The sequence below is a fragment of the Tupaia chinensis genome, unplaced genomic scaffold, assembly GCF_000334495.1.
Source record: "Tupaia chinensis unplaced genomic scaffold, TupChi_1.0 Scaffold150243_1, whole genome shotgun sequence".
NCBI lineage: Eukaryota > Metazoa > Chordata > Mammalia > Scandentia > Tupaiidae > Tupaia > Tupaia belangeri.
Genome location: NW_006210084.1, coordinates 1,868,633 through 1,893,110, shown reverse-complemented (window position 1 = coordinate 1,893,110; position 24,478 = coordinate 1,868,633). Strand labels below are relative to the sequence as shown.

Sequence of the window (24,478 nt, the reverse complement as noted above, 5' to 3'; positions counted from 1 at the left end):
GCTGAAACTCAGGTTGCATGTACATAAATCATAAGTGCTTAAGAGAATACATGTGCATGCTTGTGTGTGTGTGTGTGTGTGTGTGTCCTTGCCTGCTCACATGCCCATATGCCCTTGATGTGCATAACAATGGGATTATCAATCATTTTAGAATGATCAGTGGCTCTTCGCCACCTCAATAAAGTAGATAATTAATGATCAATTCATCATAAACTCAGCATTAGATTGGACTACCATCTCACCTTCCACAGGGCACCCAGAGCTCTGTATTAAAAGCAGAGTTTATGTACTTTCACAGTCATTATTTTTAAAGACTCCCTGAAATGCACTCAGTAAGAACATGGAACATGCTGTCTGTAGTCCTTGTCTGGTGACTAAATCAAACCTACTTGCTTTATGGGGATGATAGTGTTTCCATTGTGCCCATAATTTGAATCTTGTCTTTGAATTGGTCATGCACTAAGCATTTTACTTATTAGCAAAAATATTGCATGTCTTGGGGTCAGCAAGTGGTGTGGTGGTTAAGGTACTGGACTCCCATGTGGCTGACTGCAGTTTGAGTCCTGAACCCAGTGGCTTGACACTCATGCCAAGCACATGCACATATGTGCCCAAAATCCTGAGAGGAGAATGGAGGAGAAGGGATTGTGCCATGGCCATCCTTCTTGGGGAGGAGGGGGATTTCTCACTTTCTGTCTCTGTTTCTCTTTCTTCTCTCTCTCCGGCGAGCGCACACACCCTATAGCAAAAATCTCCCTCAAAAAAAATGCATACTTTGGAAAATAAAGATGAAAAACAGTTTAATAAGTCTTAAATTATGTTAGCAGTAATCAGATAAAATGTTTTTTCTTCTAGTCTCCCAAATCAGCATTTATCAGTGCTGCTAAAAAGGCAAGGTTAAAGTCCAATCCAGTCAAAGTGCGCTTCTCGGAGGAGGTCATCATCAATGGTCAAGTGTCGGTGAGTTTACAGTCTCTTGCTTTGTGACTCAGAAAGAGCCATGGAGGAAGGGCCTTTGTGCTGGAGCAAAGCCATTGGTCCCACTGGAATCAATTCAGAATAAGCTGCTGGTTTTCACAGGGGTGGATGTTGAATCTCAAGAGTATAAAGGATTTGAGAGATTAATTAGCAGGTTGTTCTTGGGTCCCCTCTAACACAGCCAGATGATGTGATGGTCCAGTACTTCCTAGAGTACGTCCAGTGTTAACGACCTCACTGTGTAAGAAAGGAGTGTGTTTCATTTGGGACCACTGACATTGCCTCATTCATATTGAATCAGATATACCTCTTTGAAACTTCCACCTCTCCTCATTCTGCGTTCTTCCATCTGACTGCCTTTTATGCGTCCTGAGTATTGTGTTTCTCCTAAGTTTTTTCTTAGGAAAAAAAAAAGGCTAATGTTTCAACTAGTCAAATTAGTAAAGAAGGTTAAATGATGGCAAGGTTTTGTATGTGCAACCAGAACAGAAGAAATACTGCCCGCATCTCTACATGTAGGTCTTGATCGAAAGCATGATTGTTCAGGCCCTGGATATATATGTATTTATTGGGTCATCAGAAAAGTCATGACATATTTTTCTGTTTTTCTATGCAAAAATGCATCATGACTTTTCCCACAACCCAGTATATGTTTATGTATGTGTGTGTGTGTGTGTCTATGTATGTGTGTGTGTGTGTGTGTGTGTATATATATATATATATGTACATATATATACATATAATGTAGTGTTTTTAATTTTCAGAAAGCCATCTTCCAGGACACTAATATTTGTTGGACCTTTGGAATGTCAGATTTTGTCGTTGAGGTTTGTTGTTGCTGTTGGTGTTGTTAAATAAATTCATGAGGATAAATATCTCCCCTGTGATAATGTTTGTTAATGGTCACAAACTCTTCTCTGAGGTAGTTCCTGGATCTGAACCTGAAGGGGTAGGTCTTGCACATCCTGGCAAGGCACTCATGGCCCACGTGTCCACTAATCAGCTTAATCAACTACTGATCTGTGTCTGCCCCACATGGAGTCCAGGGAGTGAGCTGGCCAGTCTGTGAAACTATGTGATGCTTGTGGGAAAGGGCCTGAGGCCTGGTCTGTTCTGCTCATCTCAGTGGATCCTCATGACTCTGGACACAGGGCTATTGCACATTATTGATTTGCAACAAGGCTGTCCCATTTGAAGGGTGGAAGGCTCCAGGCACAGAGCAATCAATGTATCACAGAAGGTCATCTGACATTTACCATTACTGCCCAGAGCTTCTGAGCATGAGACTGGGTGATCAGGCAGTTTATACATCTTTAGAGAGAATTTGATTCTAGAAGCTACTGTAGCAATGTCATTTTCCCCTGGATATAATAGGGCTCAGGCAAGGTGGCTGCTGTGTGAGGACAGCTCTGAGGGCTAATCATCTCCTGCAGCCTCACCACAGGCATGTGAGTGGCAAGGACATTCAGTCCTATGTCTGCTCCTCGGCCTTTGTGACTGTCTTCATTTCTAGTCTACCCTTGTTCTTCTGAGCCTCTGGGTATCATTTCTTCTGGACTTGAATCCAAACTTGTTCTGGGAATTGGTGGCAGGAAAGTTAGTGGGAAATTTACAAGAGTAGAAAGGAAGGGGAGATAATTCAGGGAAAGATACAGGAAGTAAAATGCAGAGATCCTCTTACAGAAATACTTAGAGATTGAATTCTCTTGGAGTAACCGGAAGACACTGGCAAATCTCAACTCCTCATCTTCAGTTCCCTCATCTGAAAACAAGGGATGGGTGACCTCATGATTGTTGAGTTCCCTTCAACTCATGTGACTCTATGACCAAGTGCATATGAATATTTCAGGTCATTCCAAGGAAACAGAACTCATTCAGATGTGTCCTCTTCCTTTCATCCCTCTCATTTCTCATTACTTCCAGTTAAAGAAAAAAGATTAAAATAATACATTTTTCTTCACTTTCTGTGGCGTTTCAAGCTGGCATCTGTTTTTGAATTATTTTTAAATTATGATTTGTTACATATTTAATGTTTTACACCTTGAACACACTAAACCATTCCTTACATTTTTCTTTCAAGTTCGAGGACCATTCCTAAATGGGTTAAAAATAGTTTCACAAAATACGAGAATAATTCAAAAAGTTTGTGCAAAGTTGAAATTAAAATATGAGTTTATTTTGGTACAGAATTTGAAATCTGTGCAGTCATTTCATAATGTGCTTTTCCCATGAACTATTACCCCATGTAACTTTCCACTTGAAGCTCATTAATGCTGCGAGCCACCATGGTGACTGCAGCAGGTGCCAACAGCATTGCATCTAACAGCATCATTACTGGTCCTCACTCTCTGCCCAGGACATCCTGCTCTGCTAACATCCAGGCTTATAGGTCCAAACACTGATGCTTCAGTGATTACAAAGGAATCATTTCTGGAATTGTGTTTTCCAATGGGAAATCTTGAGATAAACACACACACACACACAAACTCGTGTGATTGATTTTCTGATAGGCAAATGTTCTTTTTTATTTTTTAAGAATTGAATTATTTATTTATCTTTTTTTAAATTTGCCTGGAAAGAGAGAGAGAGAGAGAGAGAAAAGCAAGCCACCAGGTACAGGATTCCCATGTGGGAGCCCATTTCCTTAACCACCACACTGCCTGCTGGCCCAGGAAAATGTTTTTTACTTGAATCAGCTGATTTATTTGTAGCTGGAAAAGAATTTTTTTTATGAATCACTTAACTCCAATAATATGAAAGGGACACCTTGGTTTTCCTTAGAGAGTGCAATTATTTATGTCATGATTAGAATAAACTACAGACTTACTACTACTTAGAAGAGCAAAATTCTAATTTGACTGACTTATACTCCTCCCCCTTTTTTGTTATTCTTGTTAAACAGGAAACTGTCAAGGACAATTCACTTCTTTTTATGCCAAATGTTTTGAAAGTCTATCTGGAAAATGGGCAGACCAAATCATTTCGCTTTGACTGCAGCACCTCCATAAAGGTAAGACAGCCATTCCGACTCTATAGACATTGCCAGGTACAGCAAGAACGGCACATCGTAAGCCATGTGCAGCAGTACCTCCCTCCAGAACTGTGCCTTTGTTTTTTCATTTCTGTTGGTTGCTTCCATATAAGGTAGTGTATGAATACTTAAAAACAAAACAAAACTTAAAAAAGACTGTCCTTTTCTTTTTCCCTTGATGTCACAAAACAGAATAATATGCTATCAGTGAAGAAATGCTAGGGCTAAGCATTTTAATGCAACTGCAGATTAATTAAAATAGCATGACTGTCACCAAGAAGACTTGGCATCCTGCCCAAAGCTGGCGTGATTTCTCAGCTATGTCAGCTGCCAAGAAGATTAAGATGTTGGCTGTTAATTGAATATCTGTTACTTTGGTGTCCTGCAAAAACAAGCGGCAGAATAATGTAAAGATAACATTTATTTTTAATTGCTATAACCAATTTCATGGAAATGATGCATAAAAAGGCAGAAATGAGAGAAGCTTCTTAGAAAAAGGGTAGAAAGGAAGAGACACAAAGCAGTCCTATTCGTTCAGAGCCACAGGTGACTTTACATAATAGGTATGATGGCAAAGCACACAATTTTATTCCCTCTGCTTCCTTTCTGGAAAAGAAAAGTGCATATTCTTTTTTTATTGGACAAAAAGGGTGTTCAGAAATTGATTGTTCCATAATGCTTCATCAGCCTAAAATAGACCTCCTTGAAGTTGCACAATGAAAAAGATTTTATGGAAGTAAAAAAGAACCTACTGACGATCTGTACAATAATCTATCAAGAGAATATCAGCTCTATGTTAAAAATGTCTATCAATAGTCAACCTCTAATTCTAGGTGTTATTCAATTAATGAGCATGCCCTCAATTGGAAATGTTCCTGCAAAGGCCCACTCACTGTATATTTTTATTGTAACAATACCAGCAAGCAGCTTGTTTAGAATTGCTTTAAATATGTAATGATTTAGTAGGTAATAGAGCAGACAATATCAGTAGATTGATGTTAGAGCATTAAATCATCCTTAAATCATTCCGGATGAAATATTAACTTCCTTCGTACAAGCCTACTATTCTAAATGGTGATGACTGACAAAGTCCTTTCCTTTTCTCCCTATTCAGTATCAATTTATGGTAAGATGTTAATCTAATTGGGTTTTTTTCACATTTTTTATTTCATTTTCTTTTATACATTCAATCCCATTATTTATCTTACAAAATGAATATTTCAACAGGTGAGCATTTCTCCCTAGTCCAGTTGATAAAACTATTAAGATATCTTTAACAGATAATACCACATTTCTTTGTGCCATTAATGCTTTGCCTCCCTGTTTTTCTTCTAAATGTCCTTCCTCAGACCCTCCTCTTTCACACACACTATATCTGGCATCTACATCCATATACTGTGTTTCTATATCCTTTAGTCAATCGGTTTCAGTCATAGAGTGCGGACACTAGGTATATATTAAGTGGAGACAATGTCTCTCCTTCATAGCCTGGCTTGCTTCACTCAGCAGTAAATCTTCCATATTCATCCACTTCCTGTCAAAAGCCAGGGTTTTGTTGTTTTTTATGGATGAATAGTATTCCACAGAGTATATGTGCCACAGTTGATCAAATAACCCAGGGCTTGGTCAACTGGAAATATTTTAGGCTTTGTGGACTCTTTCATTTCTGTTGCAGCCATTCGATTCTGTCAGTGTATCATGAAAGCAGCCATAGACAGGTGTGTTTGAGAAGTCCTTAACATCACTCTCTGGTTCAATAATTTGTCTGAAGGACTCAAAGAGCTCAGCAATTTGGTATACTCAGAGTTACCACTATTTATCTCAGCAAAAGGATACAGAAAAAAAACAGCAATGGGGAAAGGTATGTAGGCAGGATACAGGACAGATTGGGTATAGAGCTTCCAGGTGTCCTTTCTCAGTATATTCATGCAGACAGTGCTTAATTCTCCCAGAAATTGTGTGTGACAGTGTGCGTAGAGTACTGCCTACGAAGGAAGTTCACCCAAGCCTTGATGTTCACAGATTTTTATTGGACGTTGGCCAGACAGATACAGCTGACCTTAGTATCCAGCCCCTTCAGAGGTCAAGCTAATCCCACAGGACCCAAGGTTTTCACCATAAACTGCCTTGTTAGCATAGACTATTTGTATGGCCCAAGGTCACCAGGTAAACAAAAATATTTCTATCAAGTAGGGCATTCTAAGGGGTTGGGGGTTCTTCCCAAGAGTGGGAACAAAGAGCTAAGTCTGTCTTTGGGCAAGGTTAATCTGTTACTGCACAGACAACATGTGAACAAATGATCATGATGACATTTGACCCATTGACCCTACATCACAGACTGTTGCGCTAACCTAAGAGTCACACCATTATAACTCTCTCTGTCACCATGGCCTTGTTCTGTGTTACCAACTGGTCAGAGCTCCTTGCCACTGGGGTTCCTAACTCACCTGAAGATAGAAATAAGGAGTGCATTTGTTAACAGAAAGAAATCTGAATTTCAGACTTCTTTGTTGTTAATTCCCTCTGGCCTCTTCATTCTAGAAACCCACACTAGACTATGTTTGATTTCCCTAAGGATTGCAGATGACAATGACAAGACAAGAAACAATGCCAGGAGTTCACATCAAATTCAAGTTATCTCATCTTGTACCTAACAGCCTTATTATCACAATAGACACTGGCTGGTAGGCGTAAAGTAGAAATAGTATAGTTATGAAAGGAATATGACACTGTTTAATAAAAATTGCCAAAATGCTTGCTACAGAGTTATAATAGGGAAAAGCTATTGCTATTGATTTCCCAGTATCCTCCAAAGTGGCTCAGGAGAAGGTTTTATGAAGTATGTGTTGTCACAGAAATGCTGGTATTGTTTTCCTTTTCCCAGGCCTTGAGCAAAACATATAAGGTAGAGAATCTTTTTGTGAAACTCAACATAGTCAAGGCATTTCTGTTGAATGGTCTTTGGAGGTGGGTGGGTGTGGGGATCTTTGTTCAAATGGGTCCCCCAAAAATCTAAGGAGGGGCTACAGGGAAGAATCAAAACATCAGAAAAGTCACCAAAAGAAAACTCTCTGTATGGCAGGGTTTCTCTGCCTTGGCACTGTTGAGATTTTAGACCGGAGAGTTCTTTGCTGTGGGGCTGCCCTGTGGATTTGTAAGATACCTAGCAACATCTGTGCCTTCTGCCCACTCCATATTAGTAACACCTCCCATCCCCATTGGGACAACCAAAAACGTCTTCAGAAATTGCCAAATGTTCCTGTGGGGCAACATTTCCCTGAGTTGATAATAACTGCTCTACAAGATTTTTTAAAAATCTAAATATAAGCTATCCTGAAGAGGAATCATTAGTGTTAAAAGTACAGGAAAGAAGTAAAGATTGAGGAGATTCATTTTTGCATTGTAGTAAATGTGTGTGTTAGTGTATGGAATACCTCTCTGATCATAAATGTTTAATCCTATAAAAGAATGCTGACAACGTTTGCTCATTCCACCTTCCCCAGAGATGTAAAATAAAAGTGAATAGATGTATCCTGTTATGGTGCCTGGACTGTGTACCAATCAAACAGTATTGTAATAAATCCTTCCTATGTAGGAACTCATTTAATCCTTCTATCCATTGCAAGGCAGGCATTATTATTATCACCTGTTTACAGGTAGTGAAACTAAGATACCTAGAGATTAATTAACTTGCCCAAAATTATACAGTTAATAAGCAGTAGAGCTGGAATTAGAAACCAGACGATGTCTGGAGCCCACATTCCTTACCACTTCTGCACTACTGTTTTAGAAGTGTGGGTCAGGAATCAGCATGCTTTTTCTATAAAGGTCCATCTATCAACTATTTCAGGCTTCACAGGCTACCAATACTCAACCTTGCTGGCACAAAAGCAGCTGCAGATAGTAGAAAAACAAATAGGCATGACCATGTCCCAACAGATATTTATTTACAAAAGCAGGCAGGCAGTTAGATTTGGTAGGCAGGCCATATTTTGCCAGCCCCTGGGCTAGACCACTTTCAGAGCTAGTTTAATTGCCACCCTATTTAGAAGAAAATAGAATTGAAGTGACCACACCACCCCATCTATTGATAGCCTTTTCAAGACCTTAGGTGATATCTAAGCTCTTCTTCCAGGCACTCACCTTGTTAATTCTGTTTCGAATGCCACAAAGATTCTGGGTGCTTGAGGCCAGGCAAAAAGCAAAAGAAGGGAAGCCTCATTTTTGCATCTGGGGGCAGGGGATCTTTGGAGTATTACATTCCAGAATTAGCCAAAAGTCTAAAATATTAAGATCCAAAGCCTACTGTGTCATGCTTTTTAGTCATGGTAGACTCCACAAGAGGGCAGCCTTGATTTTGGTCTGCTCATGTCAATGTTTCCTCCGTAAGGATGTCATCTTGACTCTGCAAGAGAAACTCTCCATCAAGGGCATCGAGCACTTCTCCCTTATGCTGGAGCAGAGGACGGAAGGGGCCGGGACCAGGCTGCTCTTACTTCATGAACAGGAGACTCTAACCCAGGTTTGTGAAATTATACCCTCAAGTGATTCTGCTGTAGGTAAAATCAGAGCCTACCTAGGCCTAGACTTCTCCCTCCAACCCTTTAAGTGTATTCACTTCCTCCCTGGGTATCCCCACTAAAGGGGCTGCTGGCATTCATAATAGATTTTACAGCTCAAGGTGATGTTTCCCTTTTAGTCAATCTTTCATAGATTGTCAGTTGGTCTCACAGACAGATTTGTCATCCAAAGACTCAGCAGCTACTTGTTGGGAATATAGTGCTATCAAATTATGTTTTATGTCATTACAGCGACTTATTTGCTGGTTTTGATAATTAATTTCTTAAAACCATTAAAAATAAATGGTTTCTGAGATTATTTAGATTAAGCCAAAATCATTCCGTTGTGTGAAATTCTGGGTGCACACTTAACACTATTTTTGAAGCCAGAAATGCTTACCCCAGACCTGCCCGCTATAAATATGTGAGCCGCCAATATGTCCTAGTTACCATGACGCCACCCCCATCTGTTCTCTGGGGAGATAAGCAGGCTGCTCGGCTGTTGAATTCAGTGTGGCACCCTGACATTTCTTGTGCTACCACACGAGCAGAGTCTGTGTTGACTGTGTAAGAGATTTCAACAAATTCTTCTTATGAGGGTTGAATGATGAAAGAACTTTAGACAGAGGGATAGAAGGGAACATTAAGAAGAGAAGCATGCAAACACCACCAGATGGATGGAGTGGCAGAAGATGTCATCACGCTGAAGTGCTGCTTGGTTGGTGAGCTGGTGTCTTACCTACTGGGTCCCACAAATATCCCCAATTCTCTTGATTGAGTCCAACTCAAAGAATTAGGCAGAAAGTTGACATTTCTGTTGATTTATATTTGCATCTATGTGGTTTAAATCTACCAATAGATAGCTTACATCATTTCTAATGATTCTTTATGTTAACCTGTGGCAAAACTCTTGGAACGCGATGGCATGCTATGCTTCATTTCAAAGAACAAGCTCTGATATACCTCATGTAAAAGGTCAGTGTCTGGATCTGAGTTTCCCCAGAAGCAGACCTTAAGAAAAGGATTTGAGGGACCAGCAGTTGGAGTAATGGCTATGTCGCTGGACTCCCATGTAGTTGACCAGAGTTCAAGACTCAGACCCGGTGGCTTAAACTCATGCCGGGTACGTGCGTGTTTATGCCCAAGATTCTGAGAGGAGAATGGAGAAGAAGGGATTGTGGTATGGCCATCCCCCCTGGGGGATGATTTCTTGCTTTCTGTCTCTCTGTCTTTCTGGTGAGTGCATGCTCCCTATAGCAAAAACCTCTCCAAAATAAAAAATAAATAAAAATAAAAAGGATTTGAATGCAAGTGCTTTATTTGGGAGGAGAACTCTGGGAATACTGGAAGAAGAATGGGGGAAGGGGAATGCAAAAACTTGGGAATCTAATGAAGAATATGTTACAGGGCTGGCCCCAAGCCTAGTGGTTAAGGAAGTCAGATCCCACATGGATGGCCTCAGTTGGAATCTCAGCTTTGATGGCTTGAGAAATGGTGTAGGCACAAGTGTTTATGTGCCCCAAATCCTGAGAGGATGGAGAAGGTATTGCAGTGTGACTATGCATTGGGAGAAGGGGTGCTTTCCACCCCCATCAGAGTCCCCTGCAGGTTCAGGCTGTCGCTGCCCTCTATGGGCCAACCTGAGCTCCCCCTTGCTTGGCTTCCTCTCCTTCCCTGACCTGCTTGTATATAAACCCTCATCTCAGGGCCTGCTTCTGAGGAACCCAACCTAAGTCACAAGGTTACACACTGTTTTCAGGGAATGAGTATTTGTGATAAGTATTAAAGAACTGTTTCTTTCTTTAGTACCCAAAGAAAGTTCATTCTGCTGCTACGTTCCTCAGCCATGTCTCAGAGAGCACTAAAAGATTCTTGTGTGATTGGTTGCTCTTCTAGGTGACACAGAGGCCCAGCTCCCATAAGATGAGGTGTCTTTTCCGAATTAGCTTTGTCCCAAAGGATCCAATTGACCTCTTACGGAGAGATCCAGTTGCTTTTGAGTATCTCTATGTTCAGGTATGTGATAACTTGGGCATGTTTTATATTACTATTGTGGGATAATTTCCTGAATAATTTGGAATCTTCTCTTTGTCCCTTGCCCTAAGTTTAATGAATTTCAAAATAATCTTATAGTGTTTTTTTAAATTTTGAAATAATTTTGTATTTCCAAAAATGTTGTAAGAACAATAGTTATGTATACCCTTCACCCACATGCACTGATTGACATTTTACCACATTTACTTTTAATGCATGTACATGTTATCATTCTCTCTCTCACCACACAAATACATTTTTTAAGCCATATGAAAGTCAGTTACCAAAACCATGCTTTACTCCTAAATACTTCAGTATTTTCTAATAGACACTTTTAAAATATAATTATTGTACAATTAACAAATTCAGGAAAAGTAACATCAATACATTTTATGATCTCATCTGCAGTCCATATCAAAATTATGCCTGTTGTCTCCAAAATGTACTTTATATCCATTTTTTCTGAAACAGGATCCACTGTAGGATCCCATTTTGCATTTAGTTTTCATGTCTCTTTAAATTTGGAACTTTCTTTAGCCTTCTTTCACTTTTAGGATCTTGACAATTTTGAGGAGTACTAATCATTATTTTGTAGAAATATCTTAACTTGAGTTTCTCTGGTGTTCTCTCATGTTTTGATTAAGGTTATACATTTTGGGAAGAACAACATGAGTGAGTTTGTGTCCTTAATGTATTACATCAGAAGGTGTCCCCTTAATCATGAGGTTAACTTTGACTCTTGGTTAAGATGGTGTCCTCAGGCCAGCCAATGGTGTGGTGGTTAAGGTGGTTGGATCCCACATGGTGAACTGTGCAATTAGAATCCCAGACCCAATGGCTTAAAAAACATGCTGACATGTGTGAGTACATGTCCAAAATCATGAGAGAAGAAGGGATTGTGTCATGGCCATTCCCCTTGGGGGGTGATTTCTCACTTTACCTCTCACTCTCTTTGTCTCTCTCTGGCAAGTATATATGTCCTAAGGCAAAAAACCTCCTTTTTTTTTTTTTTTTTTAAAAAAAGAACCATTTCCAAGCATTCTGTATCTGATATATAATTCTGGAATATAATTAATTCCCCAACAAAGCAAGTTCCCAGGAATGAAAATCTGGCATAGTTTGTCCCAAAGGGAATTTATCCAGTTTGATATTTAGATGTTCCCATATTTTTCTATAATTGTTTCCTATTACTCTCATTTAAATTTCAAACAATCAAATGAAGCATTAAGAATCCATTTACCCAATGAAGAGGCATCTAGCAGTAAATCTACTCAAAGAGATTGTAAAACTAAATGTAACTGCTCCCAACCCCCAAGATAAAAAAAAGTGAGGTGGGCCAGCTAGTGGCATAGTTATTAAGGTGGCTAGATCCTACATGACCCAGTGACTTTAAAACCATGCAGGGCATGTGTGCCCAAAAATCCCAAGAGGAGAAGCAATTGCTGTGTGGCCATCTCCCCTGGGGGTTGATTTCTCTTTCTCTCTCTCTGGTGAGTATACACTCCCTGTGGCAAAACCAAAAAAGAAAAAAGAAAAAAAAGGGGGGGGGCATACTTTCTTAGGCTGAAGATATGTGTAGCCAGAAAAAGAAAAGTTTGTTAGCTCTGGGTACTTGATAACACTGCTATTCATTTTACTGTTCTCAGTACTTTCTTGTGTATTTCAAAGCTTTTATAATCTCCAAAAGTTGGGTAGGAAAGGAAAGTAGATCAGAGCCAGAAGACAGATATAGACAAGACAGGAATGGTGGCATAAACTGAAGTGGCAATAAGCCCTGGAGAGCAGAAATTAAGTCAGAGAAGAAAGAACATATTAGAACATTCCAGCAAATGGTACCACTCTGGGTAGGGCCAATTAAACCTTCCCCACCTCAGTGGTCTTAACATGAGACTGGTACTTAATGTCAGTAGAACAATTAATATCAAGCAGATAATCCTGAGTCATGAGGAAAAGTTGAATCCTGTTCAGTGTACCATTTATCAAGTACAGAAACGTGCAATGTGCTTTACATTTTCCACTCCAAACTGTGAAACTGTCATTCTTGGGGTTTTTCAAAATGTAATATTTGATCACCTGGGCCCCTCACTTGCTAATAATGTTCCCCATTCCCCAACAGACCAGGGAACCCATATGCAACTGCATGAAGCAAAGAGCCTGATTCTCAGCTGATCTGTGATTCCATCTTCTCCACATTCCTACTGAGAACCAGCCCAGGGCATTTCCATTGCAGCTTAGACTGTATGCTATGTTTATTAGCTTGTCAGTCACCGTTGCCCATCAGTGCATGGCTGTAGACAGTGAGCTGCACTTGTTCGTCATTTTCTAATTATATCCCCACCCCATTAACAGGATGGTGCAATAAAACCCTTCTACTCCATTTCTGTTTAAGCCCCATTCCAAATCTACTGAAATTATGAAAACAAGGTTGTGTTGAGGGAAGACTTTTCTTGAGAGAGAGCGAGATTGCCATAAGGGCACATACACTCGCCCGAAAGACAGAATGCAAGAAATCACCCCCTTGGGGAATGTCCCATGCCACAATCCCTTCTCCATTCTCCTCTTAGGATTTTGGGCATGCCTGCATACACGCCCAGTGTGTTTCAAGCCCTTGGGTCAGGATTCAAGCCACAGTCAAGCATAGGGGAGTCCAGCTCCATAACTACTACACCACCTTGTGGCCCTGAGGAGGGGAGACTGCTTAAGGAGTACTGCTAAGCACAGCTCTTTTTAAGGTGTGTTTGCAGTTTATAGAAATATATTCGAAATGTGGGACTGCCCTCAGAACAGGAAGACCTGTCTGGAGAGCTTGCCCAGAGACTAGCAGAAGATGACTGATGGTGTTTCTGCTTTCCCACCATGGGTGTTGCATGGGTGGTGCATTAGCCACCCCATCAAAGAGTGGGGCCACTGTGTGGGAGAGAGACAGCTATGTGTGCTGGGTGACAGAGACCAAAATAAAGCCACTGCCATCTTATATATCCTCTGCTGAAATAGGAAATGAGAATTTCTTTGCCTCAGATCCCCTACTTTGAGATGCCTTGTCACAGAATATGTGGTCTAATATAAGTCAACAGATCTGCAATATGTGCCCATGTTGATTTTAAGATACTACAAAGATGCAATAAAATTAGCCTGGAGAACAAAAGAGTAAGCAGAAGCAATATGTGTCACTTTATAAAGACAAGCCAATTTACCTTAGTGGGTTCCTAATGAGGACAGCTTCCATCGAGCAGATGAACCATGACAATGAAAACAGGTCACCATAGTGGTAGTATCTATGAATCTCCTAGTCATTAATGGACCATGAGGTATTTTACAGATTGTTGCATATATAGTAACAGTAAACTCTGATAATCCAGATTGTTCTAATCCATAATTATAATGGGCCATGTGACATTTACCTGTTCACTCTCTAAGAAAAAGACTGTTACATGAATTAGTAAACAGGGTAAGACCAATGAGGCTCCAAAATGTTTTCAAATGATTCGGTAGTGTTGGTTTCTTTTTTTAACATCTTACATTTTAATTATAAGTGAACTTTTTATGTAGCCTAAAGTGGAGCCTGTTGGAACCTCTATTAAGCAAAACAGTGCCCACCATTCACTTGTACAACTGTATTCTAAGTAATGTACTCATGAGTAATAAAAGTCTGATTAGTACCAAAAAATACATATAATTCCAGACTTCATACTAATTTCTCTGGGATCAGCCTGAACTAATTATATAATGTAATTACGTGACTAATCACCATGTCAAAAAATTCACCCAGAAGTTTGGTTAAATACAGGATAAAACAGGGATGGGGAAAATGGTCTCAGTCACAATTCTCAGGAGACATAATAGAGATGACTCATCTTTATAAACCACATTCCATTTTATGAAATGCCCTTACAGGTATCATGGCAGCCTTGCAAGTCATTAACTCTCAAATTAGTTATTTCAGAGTTATCCCATTTTTCAGATATGAAAACAGACTCAAGAAATAAAATGCTAGGTCATTGGATTGGTAGTTGACACAGCTTAGACTCAAACCTGGGGTTCCTGTCTCTATATTCTATCCTAAAATCCTCTGTTTCAAATCCATCATGCAATAGCAGTCATGGGAGAAAGTGATGCATCAAAATCGTTTCTCAAAATCCCGATTCTTCAGCCTAGCTGCAATAGCATGCACTAGGAAAGGCAGCTACTTGGCAGGCTAAGGCCACATGGGAGGCCCACATTCAATTCCCAGTGCACCCTGTAAGCTAGGCTTGGTGGCACAGACCTATAGTCCCAGCTACTGGGGAGACTGAGGCAGGAGAATCATGACATAGCGAGGTCCTGTCTAAACCATAAACAAGACCTTGTCTCTTCAAATGCCTATGCTTGGCACTATGCTAAGTTGCTCTCTCACTCTGTCCTTCATGGGATTCTATAAAATGACCCTATTTAGGTTGTCAACTCCTTGGGGCCCGTATGGACAGCCTCGAGCACGTGGAAATAACTGATACACCCAGACCAGCAAAATAAAATGGCAGCACAGAATTGCCCTCTGAAGCTGCCCTAGCTTAGACCACTGTCTCCTGCCTCATGTCAAACCCACTTCCAACAAGGAGCACCATACAATCCAGATAGGTTTACAAGTTTTGGGAGAAGCCAAGGTGGAAGGCCATATTAAAAATGGATGGGGGAGAGAATGTGACTCCTTTCTTAGCAGTGAAGCTACAGGGATGCATTGCAGAGTGCCAGCATAGCATGCAGAAGCTCACAAAGTGCAAATAGTGTATGTAGAAACCACACGGGTGTGTGCGCCCATTTTAGTAAAATCAGTGTATGAAGTCATAAATGCGCTTCTCTTGAAAAGGAGGCAAATGAATCATCAACTGGGTGTTTATTTGAAATCTTGGGTCAAGGCAAAGAATCCAAGAAGGAAGAATTTAAAGAACTCTTTTCCTAAGGCAAAACAAAATGTGAACACATGCAGAATGTGCTTCAGCCACGCTATGCACCAACATTTAGCTCACTGCTCCGCTCCCATGAGAAAACCAATCGCTGTGGCCAGACGGGACTTGACACTTATGAGCAAACACTCGGCCATTCTAATCTGATCCTCACTGCAAACTCTGTGAGGTTGGTTGTCTCTGTTTCACAGATGAACAAACAAAGGCTAAGAGACATGGACTGACTCTCAGAAATTCACACATTTGAAGCAGTGGGGTGGCTGCCATGAAAATGAACCAAGGATTCTAGCAGTGACCCTTTACTGAGTTCACCAAGGCACCATGATAAAGCACTTATGCATCTCACCTAATCCTCCATCCCCTCCATTGAAACAGTTGTCTTGAATCCCCATTGCACAGATGAGTAAACTGAGGCTATAGGAGTGAAAAGGTCTAAGTTTATGGACGTAGGCAGCGATTGGGAAAGTCAGGACTCCAGAGCAGGTGGTGGAAATCCAGAGCTGCTGCTCTCCATTGCCCTGCGAAGTCTGCCTCCCTGAAGCTGCTCTGTTATAACCAGGAGGAGGAAGAAGATGCTGGTGACAGCAGGAGTTCACAGGTAAGAGTGCTTACAACTTACCAGGTAGGGTTCAGAGGCTTTACGGTGTTTAGTCACTTAGCCATCACCAAAACCCTCACTATCATCCCTGGCTTATAGAAGAGGAAACTGAGGCACAGACAATTATGGCACTTGCCTGAGGGCATGCCACAATTAGAAGGAACTAATTCCAGAAGCTACATCATGCTATCTGTACTTCATGTGTTCAACTACAGCACCTGTGTTTAGAAATTTCATACCTAAATTCCTAATTATTTTACAAAAGGCCAAATATTTAAGTAGCAGCTTGGCGGTGAATGTTAAATGTTTTGTGTGTCTCCGTGTTTGTGTGTGCAATTAAATACTGACTCGGTTCCAAGCAGCGCCGTGGAAATGTTTCCACATTTAGCCTCCGTGTCTTTGAAGTGAACGTTGAAATACTCTGGGGAAATGCGTGTCACCTGTTCCTCCTCCGAGGCAGCGCGGTGCGGCCCGTTCTTTGACACGCGGCGCCCTCTGCTGGTCTCTTCGCAGAGCTGTAACGACGTCGTTCAGGAGCGATTTGGGCCGGAGCTGAAATACGACATAGCTCTGCGGCTGGCCGCGTTGCAAATGTACATCGCCACCGTCACCACCAAGCAGACGCAGAAAATCTCTCTCAAATACATCGAGTAAGTGTTGCCTCTCAGATCCATTTCGGAGACAGACGCTGCCTCTTTAACGCCCAAATGTATTCTTGATTTTTGTCCCTATTTCCAAAACTGATCTTGTTTGTGTCTGAGAATTTGATAACCAGAGCTACATGGTGTGGCTATCATATCCACTTCCTGTGGGAGAGATCCACTTCTTACATAACCAGCCTTCAGAGAATTGCAGTTAAAATGAGGGTCATAGTTGCCATAAAGCTTATGTTTTTGAATTCCTACAGGGATCTGGTTCCAAGCCAAGCTTGGGTCTCAGTGCTTTTCACACATTAATGTGTTTAATTCTCACAACATCCCTATGAGATCACAGGGACTTTAGCTTCATTTTACAGATGAGCAAAATGAGGTGCAGAATGAAGTAAGTTGGGCTATAGCCCAAATCACATGGCTGGTAACTGGAGGAGGCATGATTCGAACCCAGGTAGCAGGACTCCCCTTGTGCTCCATAGTCTGTGGGATGAGTTAAGGCACTGTGTTTGGAAAGGGATCAGCACAACCTGAGATCACTTTCTGATGGCTGTAATGCTGTAGAAAAGGCCATGAGCTCAGTCACAATTGGGAAGGATGGTGTCTGTGCTGAAGAACTATGATGTTCCGGAAAGGAGGCCACGCAGTCCAACCTGGCCCTGGAAAGTGAGAGCATCTTCTCTTCCCAAGTAGGCCTTTAACCGCATTAGCATACTCTTGGGCCAGAGAAGAGCCCCTCTTCTTAAAAACGACATGGTTCATGTTGCCCTCTGTTGATGAGTCTCTCTTAGGTCTCGCAGTCTGTATGCTTCTCACTGGCAGGTGATTTGACAGCCTAAAGCAGTCAGCAGCTACTTCACCCCAGTAGCTCTTAATGCTAAGAAAAAGGAAAACTTGTATTTCAGTTCATGCAGAGCTGAAGCTACAGCTCCATACGATGCTAAAAGCCTCGCTTCTTCCCCAACCTTACCTCGAAGAGATGTCCTCCAAGAGATGTAAAACTAATTAAAACCCCAACTTCCACAGAATCTTCCCAGGGCTTCCTATAAAGCCTTCCTAAATTCTACAATGCCAAGTTGGTACCCCCTGGAGGGGAAGGGGGAGGGGGGAATCAGTTTTCTTAACAGATTCATGAGCCTGTGTCATGGCGGATTCGAGCTCCAATTTCCTGACTTCAACACCACTGTTCTGGCGTCACTCAATTCACCTGTTGATGCCGAGGGACAGATCCTTGTGAGCAGTTTGAGAAGCTCAGGCCTTTGCATCTAGGTCTGTTTTTTTCTCCCAGGTGGTTTCTTTTGTTTTCTCTTGCCACACACATGCAGGGCTATAGCCTAAGAGATACTCAGTGGTCTCATGCTCAGCTAGACATAGTCATACCCTTTTCTGCCCCCCTTCCTGTAGTTCTTGGGGACAGATGAAACTGGCTACTATTTGAAAACATGGCCTGGACAACCCAAGATGATTTTCAGAATTAAGACATAGATCTGTTCCTACTCTCTGTACTCTCACTTTACCAGGTTTAACACTGTCTAGTCAAAAACCTCACAGATAACTAGCTTCACTAAGAATCTTGCAAGTCTACCATAATATTATCAGTTAATTCCCTCACCCAACCAATATTCATTGAACATTCTGTATAATATTCACATTAGGACTGTAGAAAACATTCATACATATAAGTTATAATCTTTACTTTCAAGGAACTTGTGTTCTGAGTGTAAAGACCAAGGCATAAACATATGAAAACTATTTAAGATAATGAAGCCAATAGAATTATAAGGTAGCACATAAGGAGAGCCAAATGATGGGTAAAACTCAGTGTGAGTTGAACAGGAGGAAGAAAACAGTAATCATGAAAAATACCATCTTAACTGGCAAAGGACATGAACGGCCAAGTGGGGGGAGGTTGTCTTCCTACTTTTCTTTAGAGAAGACCTAGAGCAGGAGAAAGAACTAGAATTTTCCTGAAGGTCTTCACATAATTTAGAAGGGCACATAACCAATCAGAATAGATTTCTTAGAATTCAAAATATGGAACCTTCTTAGAATAGGGTTGATGTCACTGCTTCGGAAATGGCCTCTTGGCAAAAATCGTTAACCCAGTCCCATTTGTTAGATTTTCTCTTTACATGACCACATCCATGAGTGACGTTTGCATCTCCCTGTAAGTACTAGACACACTTGAGGATTGTGAACCCCCTATCCTGACCCCACATCAGCATCCTTTCCTCATCTCACCCACTTCCCCCAGCAAGAAATTTTGATGGAAGGAGTTAGACACAAACTGACTTTGACAACAGAGAATCTGTTCCTAGAAAAATAGTCATTGAAAGGGATAGAGAGAAATGGTTTAGGGACATGAAGGGGTTGCATCCATCCTTCTAAGAGAAGAAGAAAAATATGTGGGCAGATGGGGAGATAGGAGAATGGGATAAAACAGAGGGATGGAGAGAAACTGCTGTTAGAACTATCAACTTAGATGCATGAAGAAATTTTCAGAAACTCTTCCATTTCCATTGGTCCCAAATGTTGGTTGGACCAAGTATCTCTTTGCTTTTCATTGGTCCCAAATGCCTCGTTCACAATCTGTCCAGCATGTGAGGCATCTGTCTCACTTTAAATGTAAACATGTGTATTAATGATCACATAGTATGTTTCCTGAGTGTAAATTAAATGTTGCTTCCCTAGTTGGGGACTTGTCTCCATTCCCTGACTTACCAACAGTTCATTTTGTTCCAACAAACATCAGAGCACCATTTTCTCTTAGATATCTAATCATCACAAGAATGTGAAATTAAAGATATGCTCTTTATTGCAGAAAAGAATGGGGATTAGAGACTTTTCTTCCCTCTGCTGTGCTGCAAAGCATGAAAGAGAAGAACATAAAGAAAGCACTTTCACACCTTGTCAAAGCAAATCAAAACTTGGTACCACCGGGTAAAAAGGTATCACATTTGCATCTTAATAGAAAATAGATTTTAAAGGGAGAGGCTTGCATGTGTTTTTAAAAATGTTTAAAATTAGCCTGTGAATAAAATACTTAGTACCATATTGTCAGAAGAAGTAACTCTGTAAAACTTTTTTTAAACTATTAAGATGGTTCTATGACTAATGAAAATAAGTATCCTTTTTTTTTTAAAAAAAAAAAAAAAAAAAAAAAGAAAGGGAGAGAAATAAGTACCCTTATGCATACCTATTTATTCCTCACAAGTTATGCATTCCCTGTTGAAGGGGCGTGTGTGTTCTGGCTGCAGCAGGAGAACCTTACGTAGCCTCTGAGACATGTGAACAGAGGCTAGAATTGCAGGGCCATTATATATCCCCATCCTGCTCTCCCTTACCACACAGACCAGCTCGGGGGCCTGTAAGTTCACTGCCACTTTAATTAAGCCAGGATGTCTCTACCGTGGCACTACTGACATGTTGGTTGGAACAGAACACTCTTTGCTGAGGGTCACAGGGGACTGTCCTATGCATGTTTAGTGGCATCCCTGCTCTCTACTCACAAGATGCCAGTAGCCCTCCTCCCCTGACTGTGACAAACAACATTGCCAGATGTGTCCCAGGGAACAAATCACCCTCATTGACAACTGTTGGATTAAATCCTACTTTACAAGGAAAGATAAAATGATTTCTGTCACTTGTCATCATTAGATTTAAAATCTCTTTGTTTTTGTTTTCATTCAGTAGAAGAAACACAAAGAACATTTTAAAATACACTGTTGGTCAGAAGAGAGATGTGCTTTATAGGTGGTAAAGCGCAAGATGCCAGGAGCCAGAAAAAAGAATGGACCTTACAATGCTGGATCTATAAAACTGGAGACCATCTAACAACCCAAGAACATTTTCCAATTGATACTGGCTGTAGAAGCTTATGTGACTCTAATACAAATCACTGTTCACATGACTCATTCTTTGTTCTTGGTACCTGAGTTTAAGTCATTTTATTAGCTAAGGCACACTTATTTCTATTCTTTCCTCACCCCATAGCTTTAAAACAAACAAACAAAAAGCATTCAACACGCTATCAGCTACCTTTGACTTACTTCCCAGTTTGATGGGGAGGTTGCCTTTGATCACAGTGAGTGTTCAACTTACAGAAATAGAGTAGGGGATCGTGGGCCAGCAAAACTTTAAGTTTCAGTCTGGATTTGCCTGAAGCTAATGTCTATTAATTGACTTGATGTGATGTTACTCATATTGACTCACTGTTCTTGCAATAATTTGGATAACTGCTATCAGATCGATCGATCTATCATTATTCTTCTATAAAGGTTGGCTTTTCTAGCTAGGAGTGACTGATTTGCTTTCAAAACCATTTGCTAAGTGCTTTGGGTTTTTGAAAGAAGTGGGATGGATGAATGGCACTAAACAACTATTACATAAAGGGTAGTACCTTTAAGGAGAGCTAACAAATGGGTTGGTAAGCCATCTGCAATTGCAAATAGAGTTCTAAAGTCATTGCTACTTAACAGTGGTCTGTACCCTGTTGAAAATGCCAACCCTTAATGAACATTCCTGGCACATTCACAATGAACCATGAACATTTTTAAAATCAGAGGCCTTTTTTGAATGATATGGGAACCTACATTTTCAAATCTTTATAAAGATATATTCTATCTGGATAAAATTTCACTTGTAACTCATTCATGAAACTCAACTGATTCTTGGAGTTGAATTTAAAAAAAAAAATAGGGACTTACATAGCAAGTTCAAACATTTTCACCATGATTAGAACTCAGAAAGTTCATTTTCCCTGAAAACTTTTAAGTACCAGAAGAAATTTGAGAGGAGAAGCATAAGAATTTGTTCAAAAGGCTTTGCATAGATGGCAGGTGCATATCAAAGCAGCTCCCACAATCTCTATACATAGCCGAATCTCCTGCACTGCCGAAGAGTTTATGTATAGCCCGCTTTTGTCCCTCATTACTATTGGAAAGCACCACCCGCCTTCAAAATCACCCAATGAGCAGATGTTTTCATGGCGCATCTGATCATCTTGTTCTCGCGTGTTGAGGACCATAGCCCAGCTCATCCATACTCATGAGTCTCCCATACACTCCCCCACACATAAACAGGATTTACATTTTGCCATCACATTGCAGTCCTTCATCAGGAAACCAAAGATGTAGTGACTTACTTTCATTCTTAAAGAGGGTCTTTGTCACCCCCCCCCCATCTCTTCAGCAAAATCATCCTTGTAGTTTGACTTTGTCTTAGCTGGTCTCCAGCTAAAGTGGAGTTACACTCAATGGAGTTAACACCTGATGTTTCTTTTCACTCTTCAGCTCTCTGCCCTGCAAGCCAAGGTCCACTATCTCAAGTTCCTCAGCGACCTGCGATTGTATGGAGGCCGAGTATTCAAGGCAACCTTAGTGGTAATTTCTTTTTCTTGCTTTTACTGGGGGGAGGACATGGAGACCTATAAAAGGCCACTGTCTTGAGTGAGCTGCCTCTGATGACCAAAGCAAATTAGCTGTGAATATTTTCCAGCATTCATTCTTTTATTTTTTAAGATAGATTTTTGCTATAGGGCATGTGTGCACAGTGGAGAGACAGACACAAAGCGAGAAATCCTACCCCAGGGGGAGATGGCCACACCATAATCCCTTTTCCTCCATTCTCCTCTTGGGATTTTGGGCACACACACACTCATACCCAGCATGAGTTTTAAGCTGCTGGGTCTAGGACTCAAACCACAGTTGACTATTGTGGGATCCAGGGACATAACCATTATGCCATCTGCTGGTCCCATCCAGCCTTCATTTCTAATCCACTTCACCACTACAGTCTGAAAATACCACAAGAAATGTTAAACTATGAGACCAGCAGTTGACATAATGGCTATGTCACTGGACTCCCATGTAGTCAACCGTAGTTCAGGCCCTAGACCTGGTGGCTTAAACTCATACTGGGCATATGTGCATGCATGCCCAAGATCCTGAGAGGAGAATGGAGAAGGGATTATGGTGCGGCCATCTCCCCCAGGGGTGATTTCTTGCTCTCTGTCTCTCTGTGTCTCTCTGTGTTTCTGGCGAGCACACACACCCTATAGCAAAAACCTCTCAAAATAAACAAACGAACAAAAAAAAACTGAATAACAACGCTGCAGAAGGCCCTAAAAGAGAAAATGAGAAAAACCAATAGAGTCAGAGGACTCTAATAGTGGCCTCCTTTTAAATCACTGACTCAGAATTTGCTTTCACACTAATGAATGAAAAAGAAGAAAAAAACTTATTTCTAAAAGCCTCTTATAGTTATGAATATACTGTGCTATTATAATATTTAATTTCTATATTTTTCAAAATTTGTCAGAGCCTCAGTGCATTAATATATCTGGTTCTTCTAATTGAATGATTTACTATATGACCCAGAAATACTTTCAAAGAAAATGTGATCGTGTAAAAACAGGCTCTCAAGTTAAACTCTGCATGGTACTTCAGAAGTTCAGTTTTTAAATATTTTGTCAACATCTCTTTCTCAGCAGGCAGAAAAGCGCTCAGAAGTGACTCTCCTGGTGGGGCCCCGGTATGGCATAAGTCACGTCATAAACACCAAAACCAATCTGGTGGCTCTTTTAGCTGACTTCAGCCATGTTAACAGGATTGAAATGTTTACTGAAGATGAGAGCTTGGTGAGGGTGGAGCTCCATGTGCTTGATGTGAAGGTGAGTCTTTCAGATGTTGGCACCTGGCCTTGACTTAAACAGCTAATTTCTGATAACACTGCCAGTATTTACACAGCAGGAAAAAGTTAAAGTGTGCAGAGAATCAAAGATGTGATGTGGTACCAATAAAACCAAACTCGAGCCTGAGGTTGCCAATCCTTATGAAATAGCTGTGCAATTTGGGGGCAAGTTGCTATACTTCTCTGGACTCAATTTCTCCATCTCTACATGAGAAAGCACGCTACATTATTCTCAGGCCTCTTCTGACTTTAGAATACATGAACCAGATAGAGTCAGGGAAATTTTTCCCAAGGTTCTCTAGAATTCCTATTCCTGTTGCTTTGATTGGATCTGTAAGTATTTATTGTTTTAGAAAAGTTTGGCTTTTTTAGTTATTCTGCTTTCTCATGCTATAGCAATTGGTACTAACTAGACATTTAACCCCTATGAACGTCATGACCACTTCATTCAAAACAATAATCTGAGATTATCTATAATAGGAAAAATTTTACTTCCAAAACAGAAGTTGACAGGAAACAATCCAGATCTTCTGTCCTCACCTTGTTTCTCTAGCAAAGATGAATTATTGAATTTTTGCTACATCGATATATTTAATATTTCTATGGCAAAAAGGTTAATATTTGTGTGGCAAAAAGGCACTAGACCCAAAGGGAGATGGTAACTGTACAAAGGAGACAGCATCATCCAGGAGGGGTGCTCTGAGAACAGTCAGGTGGACCCACTGAACCCCTGCTCTCACTAGGGTGGGAGAAGTTAATTAAGAGAATTGAGATATGCCAGCTCTGTGGCACTGTGTCAAAGTGCTACTCAAGAGAAATCAGATCCCACATGATGACAAAGGTTCAAATCCTCAGCCTGATCAGCCTGAAACGTGCTGGGCACATGCATGAGTGCCCAAGACTCCACCTGGAGGAAGGGAATCATGGTATAGCCAGACCCTGTGCAGGGCACTCCTCCACGTGTATACACACAAGGAGAGAGAAAAAAAAATGTTACC

General features: G+C 40.8%; 1 protein-coding gene across 1 annotated transcript in view; it reads left to right on the top strand.

Moving 5' to 3' along the window:
- The window catches only part of FRMPD4 (FERM and PDZ domain containing 4), a 214,346-nt gene that overhangs the window by 176,179 nt on the left and 13,689 nt on the right, over nt 1-24,478 (top strand). The window contains exons 6-13 of the mRNA XM_027769673.1: nt 856-960; nt 3,881-3,988; nt 8,400-8,531; nt 10,465-10,584; nt 16,654-16,790; nt 19,612-19,738; nt 22,082-22,171; nt 23,278-23,460. Coding sequence (XP_027625474.1) covers nt 856-960; nt 3,881-3,988; nt 8,400-8,531; nt 10,465-10,584; nt 16,654-16,790; nt 19,612-19,738; nt 22,082-22,171; nt 23,278-23,460 — 1,002 coding nt within the window. The remainder of the gene's footprint in view (nt 1-855; nt 961-3,880; nt 3,989-8,399; nt 8,532-10,464; nt 10,585-16,653; nt 16,791-19,611; nt 19,739-22,081; nt 22,172-23,277; nt 23,461-24,478) is intronic.